This window comes from Lagopus muta, chromosome Z (genome assembly GCF_023343835.1).
Source record: "Lagopus muta isolate bLagMut1 chromosome Z, bLagMut1 primary, whole genome shotgun sequence".
NCBI lineage: Eukaryota > Metazoa > Chordata > Aves > Galliformes > Phasianidae > Lagopus > Lagopus muta.
Genome location: NC_064472.1, coordinates 27,165,844 through 27,186,609, shown reverse-complemented (window position 1 = coordinate 27,186,609; position 20,766 = coordinate 27,165,844). Strand labels below are relative to the sequence as shown.

At 33.4% G+C, this 20,766-nt stretch overlaps 1 protein-coding gene across 7 annotated transcripts in view; it reads left to right on the top strand.

The window, feature by feature from the left end:
• The window catches only part of RFX3 (regulatory factor X3), a 115,797-nt gene extending 96,054 nt beyond the window's left edge, over positions 1 to 19,743 (top strand). For all 7 annotated transcript variants that reach the window (XM_048931516.1, XM_048931514.1, XM_048931517.1 and 4 more), the window contains 10 exons: positions 2,024 to 2,145; positions 2,782 to 2,894; positions 3,756 to 3,871; positions 4,370 to 4,524; positions 10,446 to 10,543; positions 10,893 to 11,042; positions 13,227 to 13,435; positions 14,299 to 14,452; positions 16,804 to 16,846; positions 17,679 to 19,743. In XM_048931516.1, the coding sequence (XP_048787473.1) occupies positions 2,024 to 2,145; positions 2,782 to 2,894; positions 3,756 to 3,871; positions 4,370 to 4,524; positions 10,446 to 10,543; positions 10,893 to 11,042; positions 13,227 to 13,435; positions 14,299 to 14,452; positions 16,804 to 16,846; positions 17,679 to 17,917 (1,399 nt within the window). In that variant the 3' untranslated portion in view covers positions 17,918 to 19,743. The remainder of the gene's footprint in view (positions 1 to 2,023; positions 2,146 to 2,781; positions 2,895 to 3,755; positions 3,872 to 4,369; positions 4,525 to 10,445; positions 10,544 to 10,892; positions 11,043 to 13,226; positions 13,436 to 14,298; positions 14,453 to 16,803; positions 16,847 to 17,678) is intronic.
• Positions 19,744 to 20,766: the final 1,023 nt, after the last annotated feature.

Below are 20,766 nucleotides of genomic sequence, written 5' to 3'. Positions count from 1 at the left end.
ACATTCTGTCTAGCATGCTAAATTTAACTGAAGTTTAATTGAACATCTGCATTGCTTGGCACTATCCACTTGTACCTGACATAAAAATAAATGAACCTAAATACTGAAAAAGGAATTGCATCTAGCATTTTAAATTCTGCACTTTGTTACTTCAGGATTTTAAACACGAACATTTGTCATGAAGTTACACGATAAATATGATATCATCATTAGACAACATTAACTGTTGATCACTATCCTATGTTAGGAATTGACCTAAATACTTTACTGGAGTGAGTCTCATTTCAAAAATAGAGTTACATATGGCCCTGACTTTATTTCTGAAAAGATTCATCAAAGTTAGGTTCTTTATGGCTAAAATACTAAGGAAAGATGTCTGATACAATAATTTAGAAAATGAATTTTGAATGCTTTCATGATCTGTGCATTATTTTTTATAGCCAGCAATGTCTCTGCTGTGTGGTAAAACTGTACATCAATGTGCCAGCTCCATCAGAGGAGCTGGTGATGACATTGACAACTCTTTATTTTTAAAATTGCTGAAGCTTTATTTTCTGGCATAAAAATGAGAGAAAAAAGTCACCCCCTTCTGGGTGGTACCAGTTCAAGTGTATAAATCAATCCTGTATTTATAATACAACACTAAATTTAGCCCAGATTTAATCATATACTATTTCTTCCCTAGCCAGGTTTAGAGATACTCTGCTGTTGATGCAGAGCAGACTTTATGCTAATAAGAGTAATCTTGAGATAGGAAGGAGAGTCTTTCTTCTCCCCGCCTCTTGAATCTGGCTTGTAAGACAAAAGCAAACAAGTGCATTAATTCTTAACAAGAGAAGGGTATCTAATAGCACAGTCTTACCACAAGCAGTAACACTAAGACATAGCAGCTATGGTCAACACTGCTGCTTCTCCCATAAATACACATAAAGTTAGTTATTTCTTCTTAACAGAGAGATTATCTCATACGGGACACTTGTACTCTCTCTAAACACAGGCTAGACTGGGGAATCCAGAATCAGACACTTTAACAATATTCAATATTTTCCTTTCTTTCAAAACCTGACAGGAACAATTAAGTAAGTGTAGGACCACACCATTTTGCCATAATGCTGCCAATATGTTTGAGATATGAAGTTGTGGAAAAATACTCATCCCAGTGAAGGTTATATGATAATTATGATCCCTAAACTTGGCAAGAGACATCAACCTCTTTTTTTACATGCAGCACAGTTAAAGGCAAGCATGATATAGTTTGATTAAGGAAAAAAAAATAAAAAAACTTGCACTAGCAATTACATAATGTACTGTATATGCTATAGTACTTATATTGCATGGAAAGTAATGTCTCCTATACATTTCCATGGAAACTACAACAAGTACAAAGGGCACAGTAACACTATTTATGACATGTTGTTCAGCTTTGGTGCTCCTCTTCTTTTCCACTGACTACAATTCTATTTTAAAAGTGCAAAGTAGCCAAATTCTTGCTACTAAGAGCTGAGAGTAAACTCTCAGGGGTTTTGCAAGTCACAGACATGACCTATTGCATGTCAGATGTCTTACAACATTTGACCATCCAGTCTAACACTCCTGTTTGAATAACTGTACTTCTATTTTTTAGACTTTATGAAAGATTTTGAGACCTCAGTATGAAGGATTTAGGTTTTCAAAGTCTTCCATTTTTGTTGTTTTCAGATAGCAGTGTTATTTTTCTTAAAATGGCATAAATTAGCCAGTCTAATGATTATGTTGTTCTTACACTAAACTCCAAAAGAAATTGGTAGTGGTGCTGTAATATAACTTTTATAAATTCTTCATTAGTAATGTGCTAGCTGCCCTTAGTAATCATGTTTCTTCTGTTATTTGCAAAGAAAATAAAAATTTGTAAATTATTTTTGTACTTTTCTGTAAATTTTTGCTTTGAGATGGAGAAATCAGGATAAACATAGCCTGTGCCTGTGTGAGCTCATCTATGAAGAAGCTAACAAAAAGGATAATTTTGAAATTGATATTTTTGTAGGTATAAGCCCATGCAGAAAGTGGATGGAGTTGCAGATGGCTTCACAGGAAGTGGTCAACAGACAGGCACATCTGTTGAACAAACTGTAATTGCCCAAAGTCAACATCATCAGCAGTTTTTAGGTATTAAAACATGTGTTTTTTTATTCTACTACAAAAAATAGACAAGATGAACTCCTCTGCAAATATCATGTCACACAAGTACAAAAATTGTTTCTAAAGTTATAATGGCTTTTTAAAATTTCTACTAACAACAGAACAAGAAGGCACTTAAGCTTTATGTTTTATTTATCAGGTTTTATGTAATATTTAATATTAATCATTTAAGTATAAAAAGAGGAATATGCAAATTCTTTATTTATGTGATATATTTGACATTCTGTAAATCGCAACACAGTTGCTGTGCAAAGTGATATATACACATGTATGTTGATATTCTGGGATGACATTTCCTCCCTACATGTTTGTTACAGTGCATTTTATTGATTAACAACATGGGTTAAACATCTAGTGATGTAAGTGTAAGTGGAAAAAGACAAATAGTTGCAGCTGTTTTTTTGTTTTCTTTTTTTACTTCAAAAATGCTGTCTGAATTTCTTCACAATTTTAACATAGAATAAGTGTGAAAGAATCTTCACTGTGAGCGTGTAGACATTCTAGAATTTATTTCTTTGTATCATCCTTAAGTCTTTTCCTGATCATAGGAACAATAGGCACTGTTCATAACTGTGTTTTTTCATTGTGTTGTTATGGAAACAGATGCATCTCGAGTACTTCCAGAGTTTGGTGAAGTTGAAATATCTTCCCTACCAGATGGTACAACCTTTGAGGACATCAAATCACTGCAGAGTCTTTATCGAGAGCACTGTGAGGTATTTCCTATAATTCCTACAAATCTTTTTGGGTTTCTTTTAGGTTCATTATTTCTAGTGAGTGAGAATCAGTGCAAGATAGTAATGTTGGATATGCTACAGCCATTCTACAGCTGGCTTCAGGATATTTTGCTTATTCCACTGGAAGGGCATTATCTTGCTAATTCTACTGGAATGGTCACTAGGAAAAATGCTATTGGGAGGATTTCCTCCATCAGAACAAAAATGTATTCTAAAAAGTAGTATTCTTGAAAATGTAATCATATGTATGTATTCCAAATTTTTTAGAGAAGCCAGACTTAAAATTGTATGTGCAGATCTTTGGCTTTGTCAATAGGAAGTGTAAAAAATGTTAAATTGTCATTTAATTGCTTACATTTAAAAAAACCTTTTTTTTCTCATTTTAAAGAAACATTGGGAAGATTAAAATAAATTTAATATTGAAAAATATATATTTTAAAACTACTTAAAAAGTGTTTTCAAAACTGTACTGAATAAGCGAAATGAATAAAACAGCGAGTCTGGAGTCGTATCAACTATCTTTGGGAAAATTTCTCTGACACATTTACATAATTTATGTTCATTTCTAGAGGCTTCTGTGCATGTACACTTAGTCTTACTCTCTGTGCAAAGCATCTTATGATGTTGGATAATACATCGACTTTACTATCAATACTTAGCATACATACTTACTATACATACAATTTTACTACTGTAAAAATAGTATTTATCATTTCAGAAATGAGAAGTTTGCCCTTATTCCACTACTTAAAAAAAATAAAAAGCCATTTCTCTATTTGGAGTTGGGACTAGAGGGAATCTAGGTAAAAGAGAATCTGTATTTGCATTTTATTTTCTCAGGCAATTCTGGATGTGGTAGTGAATCTTCAATTCAGCCTGATAGAAAAGTTGTGGCAAACTTTCTGGCGCTATTCTCCCTCTACTCCACCTGATGGTACTACTGTTAATGAACCTAGGTCAGTAAATGTATTGTCTTTGTGTACTGATTGTTATAATAACATAGTAGAAGTGTCAAACAACGGCATAGACATTACTGGTTTTACTATAAGAGTAAAAATCTTTTCTTGTTATGGTGCATTTTAAAAATAAATTGATATTGTCTGGCATGTTAATATACACAGCTTATATGGCAAATTGCAGTCTTGAAAAAAATTGTTTTTTTTTTATTATTATTATTTTTATTAGACAACTATCATGAAGGTGTTCTCACAGTATTCTATCCATTTCTTTTAAGCCTACCGGATTCATACCTCTATATAATTCATGGGCTATACCAGATCTGTGCAAGCATTCTAATCCAGTTTCAGGTGACACAAAGTGAAAAGAAGTTCTGTTGACTGTAGTTGAGATATCTGTAACTTATTTATTAAATAATGATTTTAATACCAATTGCTGTTTTTTATCTACTATAAATGCATTTTCATTTATTCATTTGCTGCATTTGTTCATTCCAGCAATCTGAGTGAAATAGAAAGTCGACTTCCAAAAGCAAAACTGATTACTCTGTGCAAACATGAATCTATTCTGAAATGGATGTGTAACTGTGATCACGTGATGTACCAGGCTTTGGTGGAGATTCTCATTCCTGACGTCCTTAGACCTATTCCTAGTAAGTTGAACACAAAACGTTTTGTAAAGAGATTTTTTTTTCATATGTGTGTGGTCTTAGGGCACATGGGGAAGTTTTTGGTATTATTTTTAAAGCTAGAGAACTACTGTGTATCTTTTATCCCTAAGTCTTTTGTGTAGAAAGTTGTCCTGAGAGACAATGTATATATGCCTTATATTTTAAAATATCTGAGGATCTTAGTGCAGTTGAAGGGTCTAATTTTCAAGATCAAGTCTCACATGAAAAGTACTTAAGAGGCACTGTGACCCCTGAACCAGTGTAAGCTAATGTCAGTGAGTATTTCCATTAAATGAAGTTGTTTTTTACCTTACCAACATTACAAATTAATATTTAACCAGTCCAGAAAAAATGTATCTGAGCCTTGTGTTTTCATTTTTTGATATTTCGATTTTTGTTCCTTATTAAAAAGAATCAACTTTAAAGGCTGTTATGGCAATGAAGAATTAATTCTGAATTTTTAATTCTTTTTTAATTTAATTTTTAATTCTGATTACTGTTTCTTCTTCATATGTCCTATAAGAAAGAATCACTAACTGTCTGTCCATTCAATCATTACCATATCTTTCTACTGAATGTTAATTTTACTAGAATCCATCATCGCTCTAGAAATGTATATATGGCTGTTCTTGGCAGAAAATCAATTTATCTATAGAAAGTTAGCACCTGTAGATAACATCTATTGTCTTTCTATTGAAATGAAATTGTTTTAGTAATAAAGTATAGTTCTTCTAATGCTTAAGTATTATATTCTTTCCATGAAGCAATCCAATCACCTTATTAAATAAGATTCATGTATTTTAAAAAGTTAGGGCCTGAAGTAGCTTTGCAGCTGACAAAGCTATTTTTTTCCTACTGCAAACAGATGTTCCTGTATAGTAACTCCAGCAGTGATAAGCAATTCATAAGAATATTCACAGGTACTGCATTCTAGAGAAGTTTTATTGACTTTTTGCTTGTCAGTGAAACAAAATTAGGTTTCAGAAAACTATGTATGAGAGAAAAAATTGAAACTGGAAGTGTGTAAAATCTGAAGATCAGCCATTAGAAAGGTAGATGGGGTAGAAGGAAAGAGTAAGGTCCTGACAGAGATAGACATAGTTTACCTTTTCATCTATTTAGCAGAATAAAGGAAAAATACTTCCCCATATGTGTGCAATTAGTGACAACCATAACTTTTGTAAATTATTTTGCATTTGTTTATATTTCATGTTTTACTTTTCTATCTAATGAAAATATATAAGTCAAAGGAATATTCCTATGGAGTGTAATCTATCTCTAGAAAATAAGTAAGAATTTAAAAACTCATAAATCTGTTTATAACATTTAATATGTTGAATTAAATTTCTCACTTCCAACAACACAGTCTTTTCTGGCTAAAAAGGTGAAACAGCCATGGAATGTTTAAGTATTTATAACTCTATCAGGCTTTTTTATCAAACCTGCTTTTCTCACTGTCTTTCACTTTCTTCTGCATAACCTAAGTGCAAGTTTTTACATGGTATCTCTTTAGTTTATGGCATCTTGTCTTTCAATCAGGTGCATTGGGCGTTACCAATAAAAGATGTCAAGAAAATGGGTTGCAATCATCTCATATTAGTAACGACAGATATCAGGTCTCTCTCAGGCTATTATTTTTTTTTTTTTCTTGCTAGAATTAGCTCTCATCTTTTAAAAATGTTACTTACTCTGTTTGAAAGTATCTGTTTTGGGACTGCACATCAGGTTTATTGATACATAGCACACTTCTATTCCCAGGACAAATAATTCCCAACAGATTTCTGCCTTTATTTTCTGACATTCCAGTTTTTTTGCTCAGAAAGCAATCAGAGTTGAAGCCATATAATATTTTACATCTGATCTGAAAGTAATGTCTCCTATTTTATTATCTTGGCCCATGACGTTGGAGGCAGATGTTGCTCAGCAGAGGTTGAATGCTCCCACCAGTATTCCATTACATGTTGTTGCCATGTGATAGATGGCAGCAGAGGGGCAGTCAGACAGAATGACGTCTGATATGGAAGTGTGGGTGAAGCAAAGATTTATCTCTGAATTCCTTCGTGTGAAAAAATGGCCCCCACTGGCATTCACTGATGCTTATTGAACCTTTACAGATACCAAACAGTGGATGTGAGTACAGTGAGGCCATAATGGTGTATTTCAGGAATAATAGCAGCAACAGTGGGTCATTTCTGCTGGTGCTTGTTCATTGCTGTTGAAAATGGACAGCTAATGGTGGTAACTGTGCTGACAAAGAGTTTTTTAGCTGGGAATTTGCTCTATCAGTGTTACCTTGCTTTTTGTATCTGTTGTAGTTTCCATGGAAATAAATTGGAGGCATTACTTTCAGACCAACCTATGTATTTTCTTGGTTTTATCTTCAGGACCAGCTGCTTTTTTAGTCAGCTTTCCTGTAACAATGGTACATAAAAATTCTCTCTTTACTATTTAAAGAATAATTAGTACTGTAACTCCTACTTTTGAATTAGAATATCTTCTAATTCTAATTCTAAACCATTGCAAAAGGCCAAGAGAAAACTTAGAGATTGTACATAATGATTGACTATGACAAGAATGGAGCAGAGCAAAGTATATAAATTGATTATTTTCTGTGGGAAAATACTAGCTTATGGGAAAGTTTGAGAAAGTTTAGAGAAAAGGACTGTAAATGCTTTATCAAAATTAAGTTCATTTCTTTTTTCTAAGTACATGGAAAGGTAACAACAGCAGCTGCTGAAAATGGGAAAAACAAAGCTTAGTGATTAAGTAAGCATGATTCTTCAAGTTACAATTTTTCTAGATTTTTTGTGTTTTTATTCTAGAAAAATTTCTGTGCTATTCACCTGTGTAATAGATATTACTGGAGTAGAAAAGATAATTGAGGAAAATATTGTTGATTTAGCCTTATCCTGTGTTAACTTTGTTAGCTGAAATGTTCAGTACCCACAAAATGAATGAAAAATGCCTGTGCTTAAAATGTTCAAATTCCTTTTCTTAAGAAAAATATAATGCTGTCTGAATAAGGAATAAGTTGAATTATTGTCTAATATCCTTGGCAATAGACTTGCGTTCTGTGTTGTACTGGCAGTGGATCTTTTTTTCTGCACAGTAGACTTTTTGCAGCTTCACCTGTGCAGAATGGGCAGAAAAGTTGCCTGGGAGTTTCTGTCATAGGAGAAGAATTTATGTTCAATGTATTTTCACACTGTATTACACAAATTCAAGCAGCCAAAAAGTACTGGAGAGACTGTAAAGCTTTCAGAAAAAGACTTTGTTTGTTTGTTTGTTTTTGAGATTTATATGTTAGAGAGCTTTCAGCTGAGATTCAGACTCTGGATTGTTAGGTTCTCATCCAAATCAAATTTTCTGTCAGTAATTCTGATTGCAAAATTATTTTGTGTATGTCTAGTAACATTTGACTTAATTCAAGCCCTTTGCTCTGAAGTGAACTCATTGTATAATTCTTTGAAAAGTTTTTGCTCTGTTATTCTTTCATGATAACATGAAGAAAGCATTGAGGATGCAGGTCCATAAGTTTTTGGCAATGAGTGGATGCATGCTTAAAGTTTTAGTCTAAGATAAATTCTATATTTAATAAGATATCTGAAAAATTCATTAGAAATTCACCATACAATACTGACGTTTGTTTATCTGATATAGTTATAAAGAAGAAATGTTTCTTCAAAACTTAGAATTCTTCCACTTCTTCCTCTACTTTCCTCCTAGTTAAAGACTTTTTAAAAGATGTAACTGAGCTGCATTTCCATATTTATTTTTAAGGGAGATTAACTTTGCAATGGTGGAAGTAATTTCATAATAAATAATTAGGTGAAAAAGAATAGTAAATGAATCAGAAGTGATAAGAGTAATACTTTCTTTAGGTTACTAAATATAATTCATAGGGTATTTCTATTATTCCTTCCACTTTGCATTTTCTTGCTCTGTAGGTAAGAAATAAAAGAAATGAAAATATAGTTAATTAGTAAGAGCAGAGAAAGAATTTACAAAGTATCAGAGGTTTGCAGAATAATGGATAGAACTGAAGAAAAGAGCTTGTTCTCTATGTGAAAACTTCAAGGTTAAACAAACGAACATCTGTTACCATAGAATACTTACCTTATTGAGATACTTTGTAAGACCTAGGCATGCAAATGTGTGCTCCTTTCTGTAGGTTGCTAATATGATTTATATGCATTAATAGTAAAAATTCAAAGTAGTGTGAAAACGATAGAATGAAGTACTTATTTTTAATTAATTGATCTTCTAGTAACAGTTTCCATGAATAAAGGGTTTATCAGTAATTCAAACAGTAAAAAGAGTATTTCTCAAAGACATGTTCTGTCAGCCTTAGTCTACCAGAAAGTATTCTGCTCCATAAACAGAACCCAGTCTTTACCTCTACAGTTTCTTCTCACATGTAGCTGAAATCATTTGAAAGTAAATGTAGTTTCTTTTTTCTAGTGTTTTTACTTTTCATTTTTGCACCTGCAGTGATTCTCCATTTTTAGAAAACTGCAGTTTTTATTTTTGTCTCTTTTCCCAGCTGTTTGAATGGACACTATTAGGTCAGTGAGCAAGTGGTAAGTATTAGAAAGCAAAATTTTTACTACTCAAGAGATAAGATTTTCTTTTTTTCCATGTGCAGTTCCTTGTGTAAAAACTTAATTTCCTCCTTCTTTTATAATTACATGGGTTGATCTGAAAGTTATACCTCCTGGTTATTTTCATGGATACTTCAACAGCTGTGAAGAGCATAGTAATCTCTACTTGGTAGAGAAAATTTTGAGCTACCAGACACTGTTTTTCATACATAGGCACCACCAGTAGCTGTGCGTTTTCACCTGCGATGAACAAGAGCTTGCATGTTGCACTCATAAATATTGGCATGACTGGAACATGGCTTGTCTTTCACTCACTGTCACCACTGCTGCCATGTAGCACCCACCACCTCACATTGCTCACATCCACTGTTTGGTATCCATAACGGTTCAGCAATTGAGTGAGTGTCAATGGGTGTAATTTTTTTGCGCATGGAGGAATTCAGAGGCACACTTCATCCACACTTCCATTTAGACTTCATTTTGTCAAACTGCTTCTCTGCTGCCATCTGTCACACGACAACAACATGGAATGGAATACTGGCAGGAAAGATCAGCATCTACTGTTATATCTCCAACGTCTGCCTCTGATGTCATGGGCCGTCATAAAATAAAGGCATTACTTTCAGAGTAGCCCTTGTAAAACTTTCTTTTTGACTATACTACCGATTGCTGCAAAAGCTTCAATTCCCCTCAAAATCTTTGTCATCCACCCAAGCAATTCTGTGGATGCTATAGTAAAGGAAAAAAGATTTCGCAGCTGCTTGAATAATTACTTTCTGTCAGTGGAATTTAGTCTTACATTTTGCTTGTTGGATTATATTATCCTTATTGGATTTTGTTCTTTAAAGTGGAAATAAGCACCATGACATTGATTCACACTGCTTCAGGTCTATTTGAGGAAACTGCAGTATTCCAGTAACAGAAATTTTACAGAGATTTGCTCTTTAAAATACGTACTTAAAGGAAATGGAAAGCTGAGAGTTTGCGATAGAAATTTTCAGTGTATGGGAAATAATTGCTGCAATTACAGATGTTTTTATATAGAAATGCCCAAAACAATACTGTTTGTCATCAGCTTCTTGAAAGATTAGGTGAGGAAGTTCGAACTGTTCATTAAAACAAAACTAAATCATTGCATAATCTGAATCTGAATTAGGCGTTTTGAACCCTAGTTTGTTTTGTCTTCCAATAAGTAGAAGGGATGGATCTAAATATTGAGCATAAAAGTACTGAAGATGCAAAACATTTCAAAACAGGTACTTTGCTTTCTTTTCATTCGTTTTTTTCTTCTTTAATGTGCAGGTGCCTTGACCCAAGCCATTCGCAATTTTGCAAAAAGCCTTGAAGGTTGGCTTTCAAATGCCATGAACAATATTCCACAGAGGATGATACAAACCAAGGTAGACAAAACTATTGCAGCTTTATTCTTGCATTTGACAAACCCAGTGTGCAGTAGCATATAAAAGCAGTAGTATTTTAACTTTAATGCTAGATTTCATGTTTAGCATATCGTCAAATGATGGAAGAGGAAATAAATCAGTTTTGTCAAAAAATTAAAAAGAAAAAAGAAAACAGTTTTGATCTGTTACACAAATGTAATTCACATTATGGATCGTTAATACAGAATATTAAAATGAACATAAACAGTGACAGGTGCATTAATCTACAGATAGATTAAGATTTAAGGTAGTAGATTTAAGATTAAGATAAGGTGGTACAAGATTTTAAAATAAATCAATTTCTTCATAGGTTGCCGCTGTAAGTGCCTTTGCCCAGACTCTGCGAAGATACACATCTCTAAACCACCTGGCTCAAGCAGCTCGTGCTGTTCTTCAAAACACTTCTCAAATCAACCAGATGCTCAATGATCTTAACCGTGTTGATTTTGCCAATGTTCAGGTAAAATTTAGCTTCAAGTAACAAGTTTTGAAAAATAATTTTGTTTCCTCCAAATCCAAAGATTTTGAATTTTTGCATTAGCTGTCATTATTCTTTCAGGAAAAAAAAACATGATAAAGTTTTAATGATTCATAGATACACTAACTCAGTTCAAATGTATTTCAGGAAAGTAAGAACTTGGAGCCATTATCTATTTCCAAGTACTTATTCATTTCAAGTACTCAAATTATTCCAAATTCTCTGAAAACATGGAACACATATATTTTTTGAATGGGTATATCATGTGTAATGTCCTCTTAATATCATAAATGATACTGCATAATTCAGTCTCGGGAGCACAACTCCTGTCTCTGAAAACAATTAAATGTGTAATGTTGTTTTTAGTAGAGGCTGTTTCATTCGTTCAAATACAATTACATTAGTATGTTTTATCTAAGTATCTGTGCTTAAGCGTATGAGATTTCCAGAGTAGTTATTAGATTAATAAAGATTAGAATTGGTTTCTACTTAGCCTTCAAAAAAGGTTTCCCACACGATTCTACACCTTTGTTGAAGTGTTGTTTTCCTTTTGCCCAACAAAGTGAAATATTCCAGATGACTGGAAGTTCTCTGTTGGGTTGTTTTTGTGAGGAGATAATTTTACATATAAAACTCAGTTTGCTAGTGACAGTTTTATTCTTTATACTTTTCTTATATACTTTTTAATAAATATATTTTAACACACGCAGTTAGATTATACAACAATATGTAAACTATGAATGGTATTGAATGATGAATATTGAATATGAATGGTAGCATTAGAATTTTTAAAAGCTTGTTTACAAGGATCCTATGAAGATCAAGTCATGCTGCCTGACTGTTACAGGGCTAATGAAAAGTTCAAGTTTATTTTTTAGGGCATTGTCCAAATACATCTTGAACACTGACATACAGAGTGTATCAACCACATCTCCAGGAAGACTGTTCCAATGTTTTGCCACCTCTTGTGGCACAATTTTTTCCCATCCTGTCCATCCTGTCACTGATGACCAGTGAACAGAGCCCAGTACCTTTCTCAGTACTTTCCCTCCTCAAGAAGCTGCAGGGAGAGCTAATGTCCTTTTAGCCTCCTCTTCTCCAGGCTGGGCAACCTGAGTGTCCTCAGTCTCTCCTTATAGGACATGCCCTCCAGCCCTGTTACCAGCTGTGTTGCCCCCTCCACGTGCATGCATTCAAGTATTTTAATATTCACTGATCACTTGTTTTTTTCCACCACTCTTCCCATTACTGGGAGGACTGCAGAAAACACTACCTGTGATTCTGAATCCTTCAGCTGTCTTCGAAGGACCTTTAAATCTCTTCTAATTTACCTCAGACTTATTCTTGAAACATCATTGGATGATGTGTGTGGGTGGTGTACTTGACCAAGGATGCAAAATGTTAATTATGCTAATAAGTTAATGTAGACACAGCCTGCTAATGTTGAGGTGTTAACTTAGCGCATGATAGCTGAAGTTTAAGGATAGGGCTTGAGTGAGTCTTCACGTCATCTCTTAGTTTTTTAAGTGTCCCACTAGACTCATTTAATCTTGATAATGCTGATCAAAGTGTTCACTGTTATATGCAAGCATGTTTCTCCATTTCTTTGCAGTTAATTTTGTACATGTGTATATGTGTAACATACACCCAGCAAATAAAGCAATTCTTGTTCATGTACAAAACTTTATTTTATAAGATGGTATAACTCAAGTTATCTTGTTCATACTGGAAGGAACCTTGCACTTCATTTCTTGTTCGTTTTCTTATTATTTTAGACCCCCCACTTAACTGGTGTTTCTGATTGGCATGTCAGCGGTCCCAACAAAAATTGACAATTCCCAAATATTTCAGTAGAAAAATCATCAACAAAGAAAGTAAAAGATATCTTCTGAAAACAAATGTGGAAAACTAAAACATACTTGTGTAATTTTCATTGTTCTTCTTTATTTCTGCATATGACAACTGATTCTATGTGTTGTGTTTTCCCCACCCACTTTCTTTGAACAAAATTGTGATAGACATAAAAACAAAAACTAGTTTTTAGTTTGTTCTATAAGCATTTTTTGTCCTTTTCCTCCACAGAATTGTTTAACCTTTAAGAATGAATTGCATTCTGTGCTTTGTTTCATATACTGTTAATTCAAGTGCTGCTATTTGCTCTAACAGGAGCAGGCTTCCTGGGTGTGCCAGTGTGATGACAACATGGTTCAGAGGCTAGAAACAGATTTCAAAATGACTCTTCAACAGCAAAGCACTCTGGAGCAGTGGGCTGCCTGGCTTGATAATGTTATGATGCAAGCCTTGAAACCATATGAAGGAAGACCCAGCTTTCCTAAAGCAGCACGGCAATTTCTGTTAAAATGGTCTTTCTACAGGTAGTATTTAATACTTGTAAAACATTTTAACTGTTACGTTACTCGCTGAATTGTTCACTGTAGTGAGGTTGACAGATACAACATCAAACTGTGAGTCACTAAGTTACCATAAGTATGTGGGTGGCTTTTTTTCCAGAAAATTGCTATTAACATCAAACTCAGAGACACTTACAACTTGGCAAGGACTTAACTGATACTCATGCTGTTTGGAAGGCCATATGAATGCAGGTAGAATTTTGTTGTGAGTTAGAAACACAATGTGGAATTGTTGGGTTAAATAACTGTACAATTATTAAGCCACTATTTTTAATGTTATTTATTAATACAGTGTGATATGTGTGATTATTAGTTAAGGTAAACTTTTTTTACAGTATAGAAAGTGGATTAAAGCAAGTTAACATTCCGTGTTAGCTGCTTATTGAATCAGTTGTGAGTATAAAGCTGGTTCTTTGAAAATGATTATGTCAGCTACTTGCTGAAGATACCAGAATTTGTCAATGTAAGACATACACAGAAGTCTTTTTCTAATTTTGTTCAAACTTTGAATTATTAAAATCATGGTAAAACCTTTTTATTGGGAAACCTAAATGCACAAATCTTGGTGGTTATACAGATAGGAAAGCAAAGGAACAAGGAAAACAAAAAAAAATCCAGTTTTTTCTTTTCTAACATGGTGGCCAGCAACATCTTCAGCAAAAAGAGAAAATCAAATAATTGCCTTTCCTGAACACCTCTTTCCGAAGACACCATCAGTCAGATGTGTGTTTGTGAGTTTGTTGTTGTGAGAATATTGGTTTTGAGTTGAAATGTTTGTATGGTGACGATGACATATAACACAGATGTTTTTTTCCATTTTTGAATAGCTCAATGGTGATTCGAGACCTAACCTTGCGCAGTGCTGCTAGCTTTGGCTCTTTTCATCTGATCCGTTTGCTTTATGATGAATACATGTTTTACTTAGTAGAACATCGTGTTGCTCAGGCCACAGGAGAGACACCTATTGCAGTTATGGGAGAGGTAAGATAATATGTAAGAGACTAGATTTGATAGATTTATGATGAATTTGTGTACATACCTTTACAAATTTTATAAACTTTCACGTGAATCTGTAGGATGTTCTACAGTGTAAGAATAGATTGGGTTACAAATATATTAACAGTTTCACATTTGTTTCATTCTTTGACTGTCAGAGTTCTGAAATCACACTGAATTCTAACAACCAATTATTTGCAAACAAACTTGCTCCTTCTCAGATCTGTGCACAGATTAATGTACCTAAGTTTTGGCTCAGTTTGAAAAATGTTCATCTCTTTTTTTTTTTTTTTTTTTTTTTCCTGAGAACAGAGTATTTTATGTAAAAATTAAAAAAAAAAAAGGGGGGGGTAAGGGGGAAATAGGAAACTGTCACTTACATAGATCTATTTATTTACATGTGTTTAAACATATATTTAGAATTGCAGTACAAAAATTATCATAAGTGAGCTGTCTATTCCCAATGACTTCAGAAAGATGTTATCTATTTGGTCCATAGGGTATTGTTCACATTCATGTACAGTTATACTTAAGAGATCTGTGACACAGTTTATTTTCATACATTTCAAAATTTATAGGCTTAAAAAACACAAAGAGCCTCAGCTGAGGACTATGGCACCTGCAAGGCGAGGTTTATTTCATCACTCTTTTCTCCAGTAATTCATCTAAACTTCTGAGTGAGATACTGAAGAATGAATACATTTTCATCAAAGAAATGTTCTCCCAAAGTGATGGGAAATTTATGTATTTGAAAATAAAGTAGATGTTTTATGGCACGGCTTTATTACATTTTCACACTTGGGAGTCAATGTGCGATTTTTGTTACTGATAACTTGCAAGTAATTTTGCAGGTTGATTTGACATCAGGTTTCATTCTTCCTTCAAATACGCTAACAGTATCATTAAATAGTGTATATAGATAGCAGACTTTCAAGAGAAATCGGACATGTCTCACTGTATTTGTGAAATGATTTCCTGCCACGTGGCATGAGGGTTTAGACAAATTAAATTACAATAGTAATCTAATAGTCTCTTTCCTTAGTATGCCCTATATATGCAGTAAGATACTTAGAACTATACAGTTATTTCATTTTTGCCTTCTTAACACACATCCTATATTTATGCATCAGTTTTTAGGAGTTGTGTAGTTGTTTATTTGATGTAAACTGAAGGTGGAATCCTGGAAAAAATTAACAACACTGGCTGGTACAGGAGAGAAGATGCAAATACTCATTCAGTGCACGCTTGTTAATGATTTTCTATACTCAGTGACTGTGACTGAAATAAAAAGAGGAAATCTAAGACCAGATTTGTGTCAAACGTCACAGGACAGCGTATGCTAGTGTTGCAACTGAGATTAGCATGTTCATTTTCCTGCCTTCCTTTTCTGCCAGCTTTGGACACTTGTCAGCAAAAGTACTGACAAGTGCTGCAGTTAACTGGATCAAATTCATTCAAATAAAAATGCCCTGTGTTTATAAGTGATTATTTTTCTTTTCAATCAGTTCTGTCTATTGCATAGCTGTGTGAACACTTCATGCACAAAGCCAAAGTAGCGTAAGGCTAAGGCGAGGACATGACATTATGGTATTGGTGCTCATTGCATTAGTGTTCCTTAAGTTACTGTTTTGTCTTACTGTATTTCTGAAAAAGGCTGGTATCATTTACTGTCAGAACTGTATAATTTAAGTAAAACTCTCCTTTCATTTGGGATTCATTGAGGACGTTCTACTCTGCTAATTTCTTTCATTTAAGAGAGTTAGAGAATTCAGGAAAGGAAAGGAAGGAATGTTATACATCTAGAATATGAACAACATTTTTGCAAATGCATCTTTTTTTAATACAAGTAAATTGGTTACCATTTTGTAAACTTTTCCTCAGCAGTGCATTTCATCTGTCTTCCAGGTAAATCTGCAATGCTATAGCTGCATTTAGAGACACACCTTCATTTTTCTTTTAGCTTCTCTGGGAAATTTTAAAAAGACCTTTTGGATAAAATATCGATAGTTCAAAGTATCTGTCACAGTTTCTGACATTCAACATGGAAGTAGCTCACTTCAATTGATAAAGGCCCTGATGATGCTATCTTGAAAAAGAATGATATAAGTTTATAGTTCCCCGTTTTAATTTGTGAAAATTTCTTTAGTGATAACTGTCTTACTAAATACAAGATGGAATGGAAAATGAATTGATGCATGATGGATGTGGCTGCAGTGCAGGCCATGTGTTTGCATGCTAGCCTCAAACCTGTGGAGCACAGTCTGGCTCCATCACAGGCATTCTACATACTATTTGCATAAGACTGTGCTCAGTTTTTTCCGCTGTTTATTTTGCAGTTTGGTGATTTAAATGCTGTGTCCCCTGGAAATATGGATAAAGGTATGCATTTTAATCTTTCCAGTATATAAGTCAGTGTAGAACTAATGTGTCTCTGAGCAAAATAAATAGAGCTGTATCATGCTATAAAATGCATATGTTTGTTTTTTAGATACATTGATATGCAGCATATAATAATTACTAGAATATTATAGCTATGTTTTCTAACAACAGTTTATTTTAAAGACGTTTAGCATTAACGCAGGAAATGTTCCCAGTTGAGCCTGGTGTTTATTTGTGCCTGGTAGTACAAAGAAGCAAACAGCTGTGGGAAGAAAGACAGGAGTAGGCTTATGTATCTTTATCACTGCTAAATGAAGATTTAGCATTGCATAATGCTAACTAATGCATAGTTAGAATTGCAAGCAGTTGCTACATAGCTTGCCAGAGAAGATGGTGCGAAGAAATGAGTTCCTTACGAGCTCTTCATGCCATATTTTGACATACATTTTATACTGATTGGTTGTACAATTTGATGTCACATCACAACCTCTTTTCACTCATTTCCCTCATATGTAACAATTCTTCAAAAGGTTTATCAGATCTTGAAGATGAAAGGGATTTTACAATATGAAGTTATTGTTGTTTGTTAGATATTGTTTTTGGGATTGGTAATTTCTTCTCCTTCTTTTATCAATAGTATCTAACTAGTGTGATCAAAACAATGGGAGTCTATTAATGTATTTGATATAATCATTAGCGTTTTCCATTAAAGTTTTAAGTTTTCAGTTTGTGCTTTATCAGATTGCTAGTCATCCCAATATCTTTGTATTTCAAATATTATTTGCAAAACAAAGCCATCTGTATTAGATCTTTTTTTCTTTCCTTTTTGCAGATGAAGGCAGCGAAGTTGAAAGTGAAATAGATGAAGAAATGGATGAAAATGGAGAGCCGCAAGCAAAGAGAGAGAAAACAGAGCTAAACCAAGCATTTCAGGTGGGCTGCATGCAGCCAGTGCTTGAGAGTGGAGTACAGCAGAACCTCCTGAACCCAATTCATAATGAGCACATCGTTGCAACTACTCAGACTATCAGACAGTGCAGTGCTACTGGAAATACATATACTGCAGTCTAATGTGAAACTTCTCCCCTCCCCCCATCATTACATTAGCCCTTTGGGTTTAAGAGGAAAAAAAATAAAAGAGAAAAAAAGTCTGAAAATCGACTGTTGTTAAATTTCAGCTGTACTGAGCATTATTTTATTGGAGTCATTAAATGGTATGGGTGTAAACATTTTGCCAGACCTGTTTAAAAAAGATTTTCTTGTAAACAGGATCATTTTACATTGGCCACTCAATATGAAGAGTTTTCTTATAATCAAATGCAAGAAAGATTTTTGCAAAGCTTGGTGTTAATGTTTTTGTCCTCTTATAATAATTTAATTTTTTTCATAGTTTTTTTTAAATATTTTAATGTTCATTATTGGTTATGGTGATGATTTCATATACATAGGTTTTTAAATAGATGCACTTCTGTGAAATATCAAAAGAACTATTTTCTTTGATTTACACTGGAGGCATACTTATTTGACAACAGATGTATCAAGTTTGTTATAAAAGGTGCTTTTCCGTGGACAACTAGAAGACACTATTTTGATAAAATTGTGAGTATTCAGGGGGATTTTTTGTAATAATGTTGAAGAGTTGAGAAGATATACTAGTTTCTTTCTGTGAGAAAGAAGCAAGTTTAAATGGCAGAATTGTAACAATGTGATAATGTGTACGTACGTAACGAACGTACCTAATTATCTGACCATCATGTTAAGAATGCAAGGTTCATTAAAAATCAACAGTTCCAGGTATTATTTGCATACCAGTTCCTCTGTTTTGAAGACTACTGATACTAAATGTGGTGCCACTGAACAGGTACTTTTGGCTGTTGAGTGGTACTGTAGTTGTTAGAAGCTGAAGCTGAAAAAGAAGTGACTTAATTATTACTGTTAATTTTTAAGTGTACATGCTACTTAAGCTGGACTGGACATACAGGAAAATATTCCATTTGGATGACTTTCTTCTATTCCAGGTCTTTTCGTATTAGTGGTTCAATCTGCTGCTCTTAGAAAAGATAATTTATAGAATGCAAGGAATGTAGCAACCTGCATCATTTTCCTTTCACAAAAATATTTCCTTGTTGTTACAGTGGATTTAAACTTCTACAAAAAATTAGGTAAGGCAGTGTAACTGGCACACCTCACTTTTACTTATTCCCAGTTGTGTAGAATTTGAATAGGTGGCTAGATGGACCATTGCCATTTAAGAATGTACATCAGGGATCATTGTACCTCGGCTATTACATGGTGCCTTAAACAGAACTGAAGCTAAGACTTAGTACTTTTTGTTATTCTTAACTCTTAAATTAATTCAACAAGGTGTGCCTGTCATTTTCAAATTCCCTAAGAAGTAAGGACAGGTTACATAGCCTTCAAAATAATAAAATGATTTTTTATTATTAAATGATTTTAATATCCCTCTTAGAATGACAATAAACCTATTTTTTCTTGTTTCTAGCTGGATTTCACTTTATTACAAATAAAATTTGCTTGGGAATCTGGAAGGCAAAACTAGCTTTAATACCACATTCAGATGTCAAGATAGATTGACTATAGTCCCAAGCATGATTATATATATTTTTAGACCCATGTCTACTTCTAATTTTAAAAGGTAAAAATGAATAAATGAGCAGGTACATAATGCAGTGCATGTTTTCAATTTGTATGTTTTGTGGGGTATCAGCCTGATTTTACATTTTAATGGCTCGATCTCGTATTGACAGTTTATATAAAGCATACATTAATTGCCATTTTTATTCTTAAATATTTCATTATGCAGACACATGAATTTGCCACGTTATATAGGGCATTGAGTAAGAAAAAAAGAAAAAAAAGAAAAAAAAAGCCAAAAAGTGAAGGAGAGCACAAAAACATCAACTTTATACAAATGACTGTGTAAAAAAATTAGGGGTTCTTTATTTTGGCTTACCTACAGTGTCTGTGACATGACTTTAAAGTAATATATACCAAATGGGAGAAGAATAGCAAAATTAACAGTGTATTTATAGCAAAGGAGTTTGTTGCTATAGATTACATGTGCTCCAAATACAGCTACATATCAACTAAAATGTCCTAACATTACTGGTGTGCAAAATTAAATTTAACTTCCTTTTAAAGAGTTGGGAGGTAAACCCATCCTGCTTACTCTGTGTAGGCATAATTCCTGCTTGATGTTAATAAATGGCTTTCACCTCAGTAAGAAGTGAAAGTGAGGTTTATATTCATTATTTCTATACTCATAACTGCACTGAATCTCATTATAGATTTTGCTCTCACATATATTGCTCAGTGTGTCCTGATTTATCCTTGGAAATCAGCGTAGATGTACCCTTCACCAAAAATCCTAAAACTAAGCTGTGATAAATATTTACTCCCCTTCATTGTGCATTATAAGATGTTTACAATTAAAATAAAGTGAAATAATTCAATTTTTTTTTTTCATTTTAAACTTTTTTAATACTGTAGTACTTCATTCAATTCTTGTCTTGGCAAACCCTATAATGTTTTCTTACTGTCTTATTGATTTTAATGTTGTATTTGTTGTTGCTGAGAAAAGAGAATGATTGTAATAGGTAAATTTAGATTGCTGAAAGAGGTGGGACCTGAGTATCTTTAATTATTCCGTTTCCCACTCCCATCCCAGTTGTTCACTGTTCACAAAGTGCAAAAAAAAAAAAAAAAGAAAAAAAAAAAAGAAAAAAAAAAGAAAAAAAAAAGAAAAAAAAAAAAGGAAAGAAAAAAAATAGAAAAATTAATACAAAGATAGAATGTATTTCATAGCTTCTACACGCAATGAGTTATCAAAACAAACTGGAACTATCCCAGATTGAGAAAATTAAATGGCGTCTGTATTTCTATGCTTATCAATTGATTAC